General features: G+C 42.1%; 1 protein-coding gene across 1 annotated transcript; it reads right to left on the minus strand.

Moving 5' to 3' along the window:
• Positions 1–10,416: 10,416 nt before the first annotated feature.
• olig2 (oligodendrocyte lineage transcription factor 2) lies at positions 10,417–12,399 on the minus strand. Its single transcript, XM_012868467.3, has 2 exons — positions 12,275–12,399; positions 10,417–11,956 (listed from the first exon to the last, which is right to left on the minus strand). Exon 2 carries the CDS (start codon positions 11,932–11,934, stop codon positions 11,116–11,118), a length of 819 nt encoding a protein of 272 aa, XP_012723921.1. The 5' UTR covers positions 11,935–11,956; positions 12,275–12,399; the 3' UTR covers positions 10,417–11,115.
• Between the last annotated feature and the right edge of the window lie 2,232 nt (positions 12,400–14,631).

Consider the following 14,631-nt stretch of genomic DNA (forward strand, 5'->3'; position numbering starts at 1 on the left):
GACAGGATTATCCCTCCTTTCAAAGCCACTGGGGACGATTCTTCGGTCACAAAAAAACACTCTCAATGGATCTTCTGCTCTCTTGCTTTGTTTCATTCGCTTTCCTTTTCTCCCTCTTTCTCTTTCTCTCTTGTCTTTGTCCCTCTGGGCCTTTGCTAAACACATTGATCCACCCAATCGAACAGTTCATCTGCTGCTCCTTATTGACAATCAGGCACACCCATGAACATACGCACGAGCACCACTCAGGGCTTATTAGGTATTTTAGGTCCGAGTTGCGTAAATCCCTCCGTGTCTTTTTGAACACCACGGAGTTCCAGCACTTTTCTTTATTCCTGCACCGAAAATGTTTGAACTGAAAAAAAAAAAGATGCATTTTCACAAAAAGGCCGGGATTCCCATCTTCTTAAATTTCAGGTCACATTCTGGATCAAACGTCTGGTTGGAGCTTAGAAGTCTATCAGAATCATTGAGGCATCAGCTCTAGGTTAGTTTATATGACTTTGTACAGTGCTTTGGAAAAGTATGCATATCTATTAAAACATTGCGCATTTTAACTTAATACACCTTTTGCACACACTTCGAGGAATGTTAAAGTTGTGCATAACTTTGATGAAAGGAAAGTGACACAGACACAAATCTTTCTATTCATCTCCCCTAAGTCAATGCTATGTAGAACCACCTTTCAGTGCAGTTACATCTGCAACTTCTCGCTTCCAGCTTTCTACATCTAGACAGCAATATTTTCACTAATTCTCTGCAAAATACATCCTCAGTTGGACTGTGACCGAGCCAATCTAAAACTTTGCTTCCTCTGATCTAAACCATCCCGCTGTAGCTCCAGCTGAATGTGTTTTTTCAGGATTTGACTAGATCCATCAGCTCTGATGGGCTTCACTGTTCCTGCTGAAGAAAAGTGCCAGCATCATAAGCCACGGGTTTGATCTGATTCTCCCATCTGAGACCTCCAGAGTTTGCCATTGGCCTCCTGCTCTGTCAGTTCATTCACTGGTAGGTTTGAAGGTGCAGCACGCTCTCTTGGTTTTCAAATGATGGAAATTGAACTGGAACATAAAAAAATATTCGACGTATTTAATCCAAACTGTTCCCAAACCGGACAGAACAGAACAGGAAAGTTTCATAAAATAAAAATCTGAAGGAACGCATAAAGTGCGGATTTCTCAGCAGATTTCAAGAACAGATCAATAAATCTATCTATCAAATAATCATTCAATCAGCAAACCCCAGTATAGTGAGGCTCAATACATTTGCTCAATAAAACAGTGCTCTACGAGATGTTCAAACTCAATAGTGCTTTATACATGATTACAGACAGAGCAGCATGTGGCATGATTGAATAAAAGAGTCATAAAATGTTGACTAGAATATGGCGGGGGTGTCAAACCGTAGTCCTGCAGCTTTTAGATGTCCCTGGTCCAACACACCTGAATCAAAAGGCTAAATGAGCTCCTCGGTATGAAGGCAAGTTGTCCAGAGTCCTGCTGATGAGCTGATCATTTCAGCTCTGAACTGAGAGTCAACGAGATGAGACAAACAGGAATAATTCTAACATGAACAAAAAACAAAAGAATAAACCAGGAGAATAAGCACAAATAAATGGAACCAATAAGGCAACATCTACTAAAGAACCCTGAGTGTGGCAAAAAAAAAAAAAAAAGAACAAAACATAACAAAGAAACGATTCAAATGCACGCACACTAGAAAACCAGAATTCAAACACCTCAATATTGTTAGAGTTTTATGTGACACCGACCTGTCCCATTTCCTCTTTCCAAATTCCAGAATAGAAAATGCTTGAGAACATGTTGAATTAAACAGGTGCAGAAAATACTCCACTAAACTTGTCCATATCTCCAGTTAGAGGAATAAATAAATATGGTAGTTTAAAACAACTGAAGCTGTGGCAGAAAAGTCCAGACAAGGACCTGAATGTGTCTTCCGATCATGTACAGTGAGCAGGATTGAAAAGAACCTTGAAAATATTCAAACGCTGGCTGTTAAAGAACCACAGTAAACACTGGCATCTTAGAGTGACCGTGTCCCCAAAGCAACCATTACATGTGCCAACCAGCTGTTTAGTAGCCATGCCAAAAAAAAGCCTTTTTTGTCCTGCTATCTTAAACATGCAATATATCCTCAACATTAATAGGATTTTTACTAGAACTATATGCTTCGATCGCACAAAGTCAAGACTACGTTTTGATACTGCAAACACGGTGTAGGATCCATGATGCAATGGGTCTGTTTCTCTTCCTTAGAGCCCCTCTTTTTGTGCATGGCATCATAAACTCTTCAAGTTATCAGAAGAATTTGGTTTAAAAAAAAAAAACAAAAAAAAGAAACAGGGTGGACCGGTAAACTGAAAACAGGCCATCACTTGATCTTTTAACAGGACGACGATGTGAACCAAACATAAGGATGGTTTCACCGGGGACAAAATCAACCTTCTATAACCTTCTTTAGTCCCTTTGAATTGCGCAGCAACCTGTGGCATGATCAAAAGAGAAGGAAGTTCAAGCAAATACTCTAAATGATCTAGAAAGAGATTGTGCAAAGAGGAAAAGTCAAAGATCCCTCTCTCTATAAGATCCACACTGTGTGGAATGTTATAGAATTAGATTAAATACACAGAATTAGATTAAATACACAGTTTTGACAGCATACGTAACTGTGACACCAGAGCTTCTGTTAAAGATAAACAGTGTAAGACTTTTATTTTGTCCTATCAAATAAGTTAACTCTAACAGTTTAATGTTCCTATTTTCTTTTAGCGCGAGGTTATGATGTTGGGTTTTCTAATCTATCTTTTCTCCTGATCTTAAATATAAGAGTGTAATTATTGAACGACTGATACTCGAAAGCTGACTATTTTTGCAGACTAAAGAAGACATCTACATCTCCCCTCGCCATCACTTGTTACTTTACGGACAGGCGTTTTTTGCTACAGTGTGTAGATGTGCTGATACAGAAGGAGCAGAAGGAGCGGTTTGAGTAAACATCGAGCCCATGGGGAAAGGGTGACCTCCGAGGCCTCATGTTCACCTCAGAGCTCCATCTATTCCCGTGTAAGAGTTAAATCCTGCCTTTGTCTCTGACGGCTTATCTGTTTGTTTATCTTCTCTCTCTCTCATCCCTCCTTTTCTCTGTCATGGACTCAGTTTCTCTTTCTGTTGTTCCGCCCACCTTTGATGCATTCCACCACCGTTTAATCCCTTCGGCTAACACGACATGATGCGCGGAGCTGAAAGGGTGTACATCTGTGCGGTGTTTAAATCCAGTTACAACCGCGTAAGGCCGACCGGCTCCCCGTCTGTCCAAAGATATGAATATTTAAAGCGTCGCCGGCTTCAGCCTGCGACTCTCTGCGGCGGTGGGAGGTTCAGCCTGCCACCAGCAGTGCCTCGGGAGCTTTTTATTCAAATCCAGTCTCCGGGATGGGGAGCCAGGCCGCTGTCTGCCACAATGCTGAAAAGAGTCCGCTCACTCAAATGTTCTTTTATCTTTAGCACCATGATTGTCTGGATGCTTCGGAGAAGATGGGGTTTTAAGTTATAGGCCAACACACCCAACCACCACATCTGTTCTGTGAAGGCCTTAGACGTTTGCTGGAGAACGTTAGCAAAAAAGCAGCATCATGAAGACCAAGGAACGCGGCAGGACAGGGAAGAAACAGCCAATAGCTCCACGGCAGATCTAAGGCTACGTTCACACTGCAGCCTGAAATGCCCATATGCAACCTGATCTTTTTATGACAGTCTGAACAACACAGATCGGATTTTTTCAAATGTGACCCAGGCCGCTTGGATATGTGGTCCTGAATCCGACACGTATCTGATCTTTTCAAATGCGACCTGTGTCTGTACGGCCGGGTCGCATTAATCCGACCTGTACGTCACCGATACTCGAAAAACGTCACTATTCTGCGTCCTGCTATGCAGAAGCGGGAAGAAAGACGACACCCATAGCGGACAACAATGAGAAGAGCAGTCAGTGGACGGAAAGCTCCAGTTAGAAAATAAATTAATGACCGCAAAATGCGCGCCAGCATTATAATCCATGTTTACTTCCACAAACACTGAGGACGCTTGCTACGTGTGACGTCATCGCGTCCTCGAGTGCACATGCGGGAAACTTCAGTTGAACGCATTCAGTTCACACAGGAGATCACATACAAGTCGCATATATTTGGAAATGTGAACGACCACGCAAAAAAATCAGATTTCACAAAAAAATTGGAATTAAGCATTAAGACCTGCAGTGTGAACGTAGCCTAAAGGAGCCTCTGAGATCCACAGGGAGGATGGTCAAATCTGGCCTGTATCGAGAAAGTGGAAAGAGGAAAACTGCGAGATATCACGCTCTCCACTTCCTAAAAGCCGTGCAGAGGACACAGCAAACATAGAGATAGAGTTGCTCTGGTCAGAGGAAACCAAAACGGAACTTTTTGGCTCACATGCAAAAGAAAATGTTTGGTGGAAACAAACATGTTAACACTAAATGAAGACACGTCCCCAGCAGTAACCAGGGTGGTGGCAGCATCATGCTGTGGGATGCTTTTCTTCAGCAGGGACAGAGAAGCTGGTCAGAGTTGATGTGAAGATGGATGGAGTTAGACACGAAAACTTGTAAGGGGTTCAAAACTGTGACTTGAGCAGAGCTTCACCTTTCATTTTTATACTGCCAGAACTACAGTGGACTTCTGTAGATCAAAGCTAATACCCCGTTTACACTATCCTTTTTTAACCGTGCTGAGACCGGTCCGAGCTCGGTAACTGAGATAACTTTCGAGTGTAAATGGATCGCAAACTGAACTGAACCGTGCCAGACACAACCGGACCGCGCTAAATCTAGACCAGTTTGATCAGTGGGTACGACCCGGTTTTTCCCTGGCTCCATTCTCTGATAACGAAGAGCGTATGAGCAGACCGCGTCATCTCCTTACAGTCAGAAATTTCAGACATTCATAATAATACTAGCTTCCCTACCGTGCCACACGGTTTCCAGAGATGATTCTGCTTAGCAGTGTGATGAATCTCAGCGTCTGTCGTTGTTTCCTGCGTCTGTAAATCCTGATTAGACGTTCATTTGTCTTCCTAAAAGCCGACTCCGTCAAGTAAATTCACCAAAGTTTGCCTTCTTCGCCTGACTCTCCACAAACAAATCACAATTGTAACCAAGAATAACTTCCTGAATGTTACGGGTACCGCCATTTTCATTTGCTTGAGTCCCTCCTTCAATCCTAGAGAGCAGTAGTACCGTAGATCGTAACTAGGAGGTGAGGAACCGAGATAGCGTGATGTGTAAATGGTCGTCAGAACCAAGCTCGGTCCGAGCTCGGCATGGATCGGTTTAACAAGAGTAGTGTAAATGGGGCTATAATAATGCATTAGAACAGCCAAGTCATTCAACAATCACTGGCAAGACGTAAATATCTGACTATGATCTATTTCACTCAAAAGAATCAGAAAAAAGTTCAGTCACCTGTTGGCGACAAGCTGCAAAACACTTGCTGTTGTGGCAAAAGATGGTTCTTTTGCCACAAGTGGGGGGGGGGGGGACTGAATGCTAATGCATGCCACACTTTTCATGGTTATTTCCTTCTATTTTTTGATTACGCACTACTTTGTTTAGGTCAATTACACGAAATCCCAGTAAAAGACATTGATATTTGTGGTTGTAACATGAAAAAAAATGGTGGAAAGGTTGAAGAGAACAAATACTTTTAAAAGCCCAGAATCTATCTCTATTGATGCATTCCATAGATTTGAAGAAAGGTGTTTGTTCTCTTATCCTGGAAAGTTACAAAAATGCAGAGAAATTATTAAAAGGTTTCAATTTGTTCTGAATACGCGTGGTGAGGAGCACAGTCCACGGGTTAAAGGAGCATTGCGCAAGTTTAAAGGTTACATTTTTATCCCATACATGCCCTTACCATTGCCTGACGTGTAAAATGAGTTTTCCTCCATTTTCTGCAGCAGCCTCTATACGCTCCATTAGTCAGTTCATGAGAGAGTAATTTGGGATGAATTCTCTGGTCGTGCATGTGCCCTACTTTTTTTAATGTCTGCCGCCAACTTCAACAATTGTAGTTTTTTTTCTCTGCAGAAGTCTAAGACAAAAGACAAAAAGACCTGTGCAGTAGCAGCGGCAGGTTTTCCTCTTCTTCCATGCGCTTCCACAACACTGGTGTCATTACAACTTGTCACCAGAGGGGGCAGACGTCTAACCTGACCCTAGCCAGATGTATTTCGCTCCACCTAGCTCCACTCATCCATCTGGGACAGATCCATAGGAATGGCGTTTTTTAAAGGCTGGGCCTTATCAAAAATGACAGACAAGTAGCATATGATTGGATAAGCCACTTGTCTGTCATCTTTATCGACGTGCTATTTCAACCACTCATGCTGAGGCTAACCCGTGATGCTGTGAGAGCGACGCAGGAAAAAGCAAAACTTTTTTTTTTTTTTTAAATGTGTTTGCGGCTGTATTGGCACGCGTTTTATTGACAGTGAGCTGACAGGAAGAGGGGGAAGACAGGCGGCAAAGCGCCGCGGGTTGGAGTCGATCCCGGGCCGACCGCGTTGAGGACTAAAGGCCTCCTAACATGGTTCGTGCTAACCGCTCCGCCACGGGCGCGCCCCTGAAAACAAAACTTGCCAAATCCGGTCGGGAGAAGGGCGAAAACATGGTTTCCACCAACAATAGCCTTCAGAGCCGTTCTCTGATGTTCTTTTAATGAAACAATATTAGGTAGATTGGACAACACGGAAGAAATAGCAGCATCAATGTTAACGCTTGCTTCCTCGATGCGAGCCGCCATTGTTGAATCAAAACAGTCTCACGTCACAGTCGCTTCTCCACTACGTCACATCTATAAAACTCCAGCCCTGCATCCTGATGGGCTGGACAATAAAATTGGTTGGAGAAATCACTCTCTATGGGAGAGGTCCCTGATGGATGTGAGTGAAGCTAGGCAAAGCTAAGCGATATCGATCTGGCTAGGGTCAGGTTAGCAGACGTCTGCATAAACTCTGGAACTTGCGCCACATCTCCTTTAGGTAGTAGTAATTAATAGGGTTGTGAGGTTTTTAGCTTGCTAATTTACTCTGAACTAATTGATTGTATAATTTTTACCCAGGATATCTACATACAAAACAAGGAAAACTGTATCATTTTCCAAGACTCTTCCCACTGCTGCTTCAGTTGCCAGTATTGATATCATTGTTTTAATTATAGATGTGCTGTTTAACACATCATGATTATCTCCTCATATAAAGCTACTTAATTATGTTTGTGTGATAACATTGTATCAGTCTCTCTCTCTCATACACACACACACACATTTGGGTGGTCCGGAAAGGAAAGAAGAAGGAAACAAACTCCAACTCAACCATCATTAGCTTGACCACCACGATAAAACTGAAGGCTCCTTACTCTGATCCAAAATCCTAACCTCTTGTGGCGGTTCTCTCAGGGGACTGAATATGGACCTCACCACACCTGTCTCTAACACTGGAAGAGGGGTTCATTGTGACAGTTGTTGGGAAGGTCTCTCCTTGAACTTGTGTCTGAATGTCCCAGAAGGTTCCTGGCTAGACCTGGGAACCAAATTGTAGAGACAGCATTAAAGGTGATCCTGACACATGAACTGGGTTCAGTCTTTAGCACGAGCACGTATCCCTGTTTATGTAGTTCTAAACTGACAAATAAGATAACCCGTTTCCAGAAATACTTTGGCATGGATTACGAGTCCTCTTAATAAACAGCTGCAGGTAGTTTGATAATATATGGTGTTCTATCAAAGATCATATTCAGCGTAAAAGATTTGTTCAGCTCAATCTAAAGCTATGATGAATACCAACCACTAAAGAATGAGCCAGATTTAAAATTGTTCACAATGCTACATCATCCCTATGTTACCCATCAGTCTGCCCAGTGGCAATGCCAATGCTTGAGGCGTTTGTCTGAGTTGCAGATCTTCTACCCCCCCCCCTTAGTGCTTCAGGAGCTGTCTCCCGATCACTCACTGACCGATGACCGACCTTGCTGGCTAGATTTCAAGACAAATGCCGACATTCTCAATCTTCCTCCAAGCTCTCCAACGTTTTTCTGTTCTCCACGTTTCATGTTTCTTCATAACTCTTTGGAGCTAACTCACACTATCCTTCCTACAGAGAACAACCATCATCTCCTCAATAAACCTTTTGAAGCTGCTTTTTCTTGTGCTCAGCGGTTTTACAGCATGAGTCAAAAAACGTTTATCTCCAACCCTGACGTTTGCAGTTTCTGACCAGTCAGATCCAGCTCTCTGACTGGTCCAGTTTTCCATCCACATCTAACATTCATCGGGTGATGTTTCAGGTTGAGGAATTCAACTGGCTGCACTCGCACGGTAAATTGTACTTCTTGATCTTTTGTAAGGTGACACTCAGGATGTGGATTTAAGGTTTAATTGATGATAATGGTGTAAATGCATCTTAAAACCAACACCAGATCAGTTAATGTAAATTGCATTATTACTTTCAGTAAAGAGAAGGGGAGAGAAAAGGGTCCGTATTTCTTCTGGAAAAAATGTATAATATGATAATTTTGTGTAAGCCATACCGAGTAGAAAATGTGATTTTGGTTTAGATTTTGAAAAGCATTTTACACTGTAAGCACAAGAAGGCTTAGAACATTAAACTGTTGGCAAGTGCTGCAGGAGAAATGATAAAAGGAAATACTCAAATAGCCGTCGGCCTCCCCTTTAGCTATATTTTCCTGATGGCTCATTGAGAGTCTTTCACAGAGCAAGCCATCCAATGTCTTCGGGCCTGCTTGTCCTTTTCAATGACATCTAACTCAGTGTGGGATGAGCATGGAGGCTGTAGACTGGGTAGAACGCAAATGGATTTCTTTATGCATAGTTTCTGCTGCCATTGGCTCTTATTTTGAAAGGTTATTAAAGTGAGAAATAAGGACAGTGTTTCTTAACCTGCTCCTTTTGTTTTGCATACTTTGGAGGGGATGAGTTCTTGCAGCTTATTCACAGACAAACAGTGTTTGTTGGATCTCACCAAAATGACCTCTCCCTTTCGCAAACGTCCTACAAAAACAATGAAGGGCTGTATAATTCAAGTCCACTAATGAAACAAATAAACAAATCCTTGCATGAATATTCAGGGATCTTGAGAGTATCGTTCCAGCTTCAAAAGCTTTTGGAAAATATTGCTACAGCATGCACAATCTGCTCTGCAGCTGCTTGGTTTTCCTAAAGTCTTACGGCCTTTGCTTATTACTGGCCTGTCTGTGGCAGCAGAAGCTTTCTGCGCCTTTGTAATTTGTAAAGAGGACAATCCTGGGAGCTGTTTTCCCGCTCTTTGAAACCAGGATAATTGTTTTTCTTTGACAGTTTTATTGCTTGCTGTGAAAATCTTTGCAACAGATGAGTTATTTTTTATTTATTTTTTTTAATGGTGCAATGTTCACTGCTGCAACACAAGTTTGTTTGAGCAGCGTCTGTATCTGAAAGCATACTAGCTTGGGCTAATATGGACAAATATGGGAGTTTGATATATCACCAATAAACTCATACAAATGTTATATCTGCATCCATTAAAATGTATTATATTCTTAACAGGCTTTCTCAAAAATAAGTATATTTAAATATGTATATACAGATGAGTGAGCGTCATTTCGGCTGCTCCCTGATTCAGGGGCTGCCACAGCAAATCAATGCAACTTGCTCACAGACTTTGTAGTTGTTAAGCCCGATGGCCTTCCAGACGCAACCGATCCCCCGGATCAAAGTCAAAGACTTGATCCGCTACACCAATATGAGCAGCCTACATACAGATATTTGTTTATTTATTTATAATTTTTCATTTTCCTAGTCAAATTTTAAATATTCGCTAACAGTTTCTAAAAATAGGAGATTTTTCTTTGTGTGAAAGAGAAAAAATTATTTTGAGCTTTTTATGTTTTTAATTTAGTTTATATGGCTTCAATAAATGTCTGCACCCCTTATAAGCCACGTAGTTGTTTTTCTGTTGTTGTTTTAGCATTATTATTTGTTTGTTAAAAAATATATATTTGACACCAAAATACCGTTTGACTTCAGTAAGATTGTTTGTCGATGGTATATGCTTTCTCAAAAGAAATTAATTATTAACAATAATATATTATATTATTGCCAGTGTCTAATTTATTATTTTCCAAATTCCGTAGTTTGCATCAAATAATATGTAAAAAATATATATTTTAAAAGATAATAATAATAATAATAATAATAATAATAATTATAATAATAATAATAATAATAATAATAATAATAATAATAATAATAATAATAATAATAATAATAATAGCTGAACAAATTAGGGAGAAAGGAGAAAAAATACCAACAACACGTTTTCTTTTCTCTTTTTTTATTAATCGTCTTTATTTTTTACATTTCAAGTCCCCAACAGAACAAGGGATTGATTTGAAATTTCCACCCAAATAAGTAAATAAATATCATTTTTCATTTATTGATTTTTTTTGTTTGTTTTACATTTAAAAAAATAAACAAGTGGTCATTGTTTGAGTCAGGCAGTGGAGCGAGAAGAAGCAAAACAAAATAAAAAATAAAAATAAAAACATTGAACAAAGACGGATAAGATGAATGAAGCAGGTGCAAAATGTAAGGAACAGACAGGAGGATCTTAACAAGACTCTAATATATAACATCTGCAACTATTTAAAGACAATAATCCATCTACATATTTACAATTAAAAACTGGGACTTGTTGCTTTAACTTGAGACTTCTTTTTCTTCTTCTTCTGGACGGCAAAATATCTAAAGACAAATCCTGGGCCCAAAGGTGTTTTTTTTGTTTGTTTTTTTTTTTTGTGCTTTCGGAGCTGCTTGTGCATAAATACCTGTCACATTAGAGATTAATCACAATAAAACACTAAGTTAGTATCAAAATTTGCAAATCCCGTGGAGGAAATTCAATGCATTGGTATGAGCTCTCGGTTATGCAGCGGATTCGGCAGACGGAGATAAATAAAAATGTGGAACATAGTCTGTACAACCCATTGAGGGGGGGAAAAAAAGTTCGTTTGAGTTCAGAGTCACTTGGAGTCGCCCGCCAGCCTCGGCATGGTCACGGAGCTCATGCTGGACACATGCGGAGGCGGGACTTGGCACATGCTGCACGGACAGGGCATCCCGGTGCCGACGCCCCAGTGCTGGAAACTGCTGCCCAGGGGCCCTGCGCCTGCAGCGGGCGCTTTGAGAAGTCCGTGATGGGGTCTGACCGATGTGACGGCGGAAATGCCGGGAGCGGAGAGGGAGGTGGTGGAGGGCGGCGGGGGGAGGAGCGGGTGATGCACTGCGGGGTGCGAGGCGTGGGAAGCCCCCGGGTGTCCCGGCACGGGCCCCGCGTGCGTCATAGTCCCACACGCCGACGGGTGGAAGCCGCCGTGGTGCCCGCTGCTGCCGTAGATCTCGCTCACCAGCCGCTTCATCTCTTCCAGGGAGTTGCTGAGCATCAGGATGTAGTTTCTCGCCAGCAGCAGAGTGGCGATTTTGGAGAGCTTGCGCACCGACGGTCCGTGCGCGTACGGCATGACCTCCCGCAGCCCGTCCATGGCCACGTTCAGGTCGTGCATCCGTTTCCTCTCGCGGCTGTTGATCTTCAGACGGATGGCCTGGAGCTCGTTCTCCGACAGCAGCTTGCGGTCCTTCTTGGAAGCCATGCGCAGCGCCAGCGCCTCCTCGTCGGCGGCGGAGAGGCCGCGCAGACCGGGGATGTCTGACGGGGAGTCGCTCTGCGTGGAGGACACGGCGCCCGAGAAGCCGTGCACGGACTTCTTTAGGGTGGACAGGAAGATGTCGTCCACCTCCGGGGACGACGGTCTGCTTGAGACCCGGCTCGTGTCTGAATCCATGGTCCTGCTCCTGCGCGGTACTCTGCGACGAGAGAAACTTTTAGGTTACTGCGCTCCAAAACAGAAGAGGATGTTGCCGATTATTTCTGAAACCTCATTTCAAATAAAACTGCATAAAGCCTTTATATAACAACGAGGGGTTTAATTAAATATTTAAATCAATTGCACATTATTCCCTGTTAGGTAGACTTACATTGTGCCTAAATAGCCAATCTGCACGCTGTTCCATCATACGGGTGCACGGAATAAATTAAAGTTGCTTGCAACTCACGCGCATATCAATAATACTTCGCGTGATCACGTTACAAGATACAAATAAATCAATAAAAAAAACACCTACCAAGTTTATCCAAGCGCAATGATGGGGAGTGTCTGCAGTCAAATCCACCTGTTACTCCAAATCGCATCTGACAGCCCATCAGGCGCGCATTCGAGCGGCCGCAGGCTTTTATAGCGCGGCCGGGACGAGCAGAGGCCGGGTCACCGGGACAACGCCGCTTCTGTCCCGGCGGCCTCCCCGCGACCAATCAGAGCCTGGATAGGGGAGGAGGGTGGGAAAGGCACGGGGGAGGAGGAGGTGATGAGGGGGCGCTTTAGCCTGATGTAATTACCAACACAGAGCCAGTATTAAGTGAAATCTGACACACTCCTGCCAACACATGGCACGCTACTGTTAAAATGTCTTCATGATTTAAAAAAAAAAAAAAAAAAAAAAAAAAAAAAACTCAGAATAAGACCCAATAAGCGGGAAAAAAAATGGTGAAAAAATTAACTCAGACCGCTTTAGAGAGTAGGGGGGAAAGTTAAAATAAAACATTTATTCCAGAAACAACAATTTCAAGCTATAATAATGTATGCTATTTAATTTTTGAAAAATCGTATTTATTTAACACTTAATTATATATTTATTTCTTCTAAAATGTAACTTTAATATGCATTTTAGTAGCTATGCCATGAATTGTAATCTTAATAAAAGTACAATATTTGTTGTGTCTTTTGCAAGAAGTGTTCTTGTAATGCGTGCGTTTTTTTTTTTTTTATCGACCAAAGTCTAATAATCATCATAACATGTTTCCAGCTTGCAGACCAGTTTTCCGTTGTTGTGTGTTTTTTTTTTTTCCACCCGCTGTCGGGCCGGCAGCTGCTGTTTGGGAGCATCTTTAAACGTTAATTAATGAAGTGTGCAAAACTGTCTTTAACCGTCATGATCCGTAAGATTTCAATTAGAGCTCTGTGAGCCACAGCGGAGTGCGGCCCGCCGCCGGTGCTGCTGGCGCTCAGCCTGGCTCTGGCCGACAGAAGGGCCCGGGCCGGTGCTGTGCTCTCAGACACACTAACTGCAACTGACAGCGGCATTGTCCCCAAAATGCGGCAAGTAGTGCGCGGTCGGACGCAATCAGCGCTAATTGCCTCGACAAGTTTATGTGTTTTCATAAGAGCGAGGTGGGAGAACCCTTATCCATAAAACCCGAAAAATGGGTTTTATGGACCGTTCCCCCTAAAATCAGACTTGAAACATTTTCAATTTTTTATGTTAATTAGGTCTATGACGTTTTCAAATTTAGTGAGACGATTTTTTTTATTTAAATCGGTTAAAATATATATAAAAAGGGCAGAACATTTGTGCCGTGCAGATATCTTAATGGAAAAATAATTACATAAACAAGTTGTCACCATTTCCAGGTTTGCCGAATCACCGCATCTGTTTCTGTTTTTCGTCTCCATGTTTGTCCTAAGGGGGGAAAAAAAGGGGGGGGGGGGGATTATTTTAACAATTTTTTTGTTGCTTCTGTATACTCAGGTTATGGTAGCCAGTGAAGACGTCATAATCAGGATCGGATGTAGGCGGGAGGATGCTTGGTTAGAGCCAATTCGGCCTGCGCATTGGTACATGAGATTGACAGGTAGACCACACGTCAGTATCAAAGTGTTCAGGTGTTGTCCACATAAAAAAAAAATATATAAAAAAATAAAAAATTGAGAAAGTTCCCTAAATATTTCAGTATGGGCGGCTTACAGGTGACGGTAGAAGCAGCAGAGGTTTAAGTTCTTGCCTCTGGGACTGGCGATAATTAGGTTTGTTTTGGTGGCATTATTGCTTTAAAAAAGTAAAAAAAAAAAACAGTATGTTTCTTTATCATCCTGGAAAAAATTATAATGTCAAATTTGGAAAAATAGGGAAAAAAAACATTATTTTATAAATCTTTGAAGCAAATTCAAAGTATGACTACAGATTTGAACATTTGTTTTCGGTGTGGGAAGTTTAGAGCCCCCTGCTGGCCATATAAGCAACAGCTTAGTTTGCTTGTGCCTTGGTCCCAACCTGCTCCAGCCTCAACAAAGCTTTTCTGCTGAAGTTCTTCTCCACATAAACATTTCTCTAGGGACTTGGATGAGCAATCAACAACTTACTGAAGCAAAGCAGAACCCTCTCAGATTTGGAAGTCCAGTGTACTTTCAATCAAAACTCACCCTAAAGCTACACAAAAACAAAAAAAAGAAACAGTTTGAACTTTATTTTCATTTCCTATTTTCCATCACCTATGACGTTTTTTTACTTTTTTTATTTTATCGGTGGCTACCACCTCAGTCATCCCGCCCTGTCCATCAGTCTGGGTGGCAGTAAGCCCAGAGTAGTGGTGAACGCCACAAGTGAGGAGGAGCATATGTGAGCCATACTTAATCCTGCTAATCTTC

Source organism: Fundulus heteroclitus, chromosome 7, assembly GCF_011125445.2.
Source record: "Fundulus heteroclitus isolate FHET01 chromosome 7, MU-UCD_Fhet_4.1, whole genome shotgun sequence".
Taxonomy (NCBI): Eukaryota; Metazoa; Chordata; class Actinopteri; order Cyprinodontiformes; family Fundulidae; genus Fundulus; species Fundulus heteroclitus.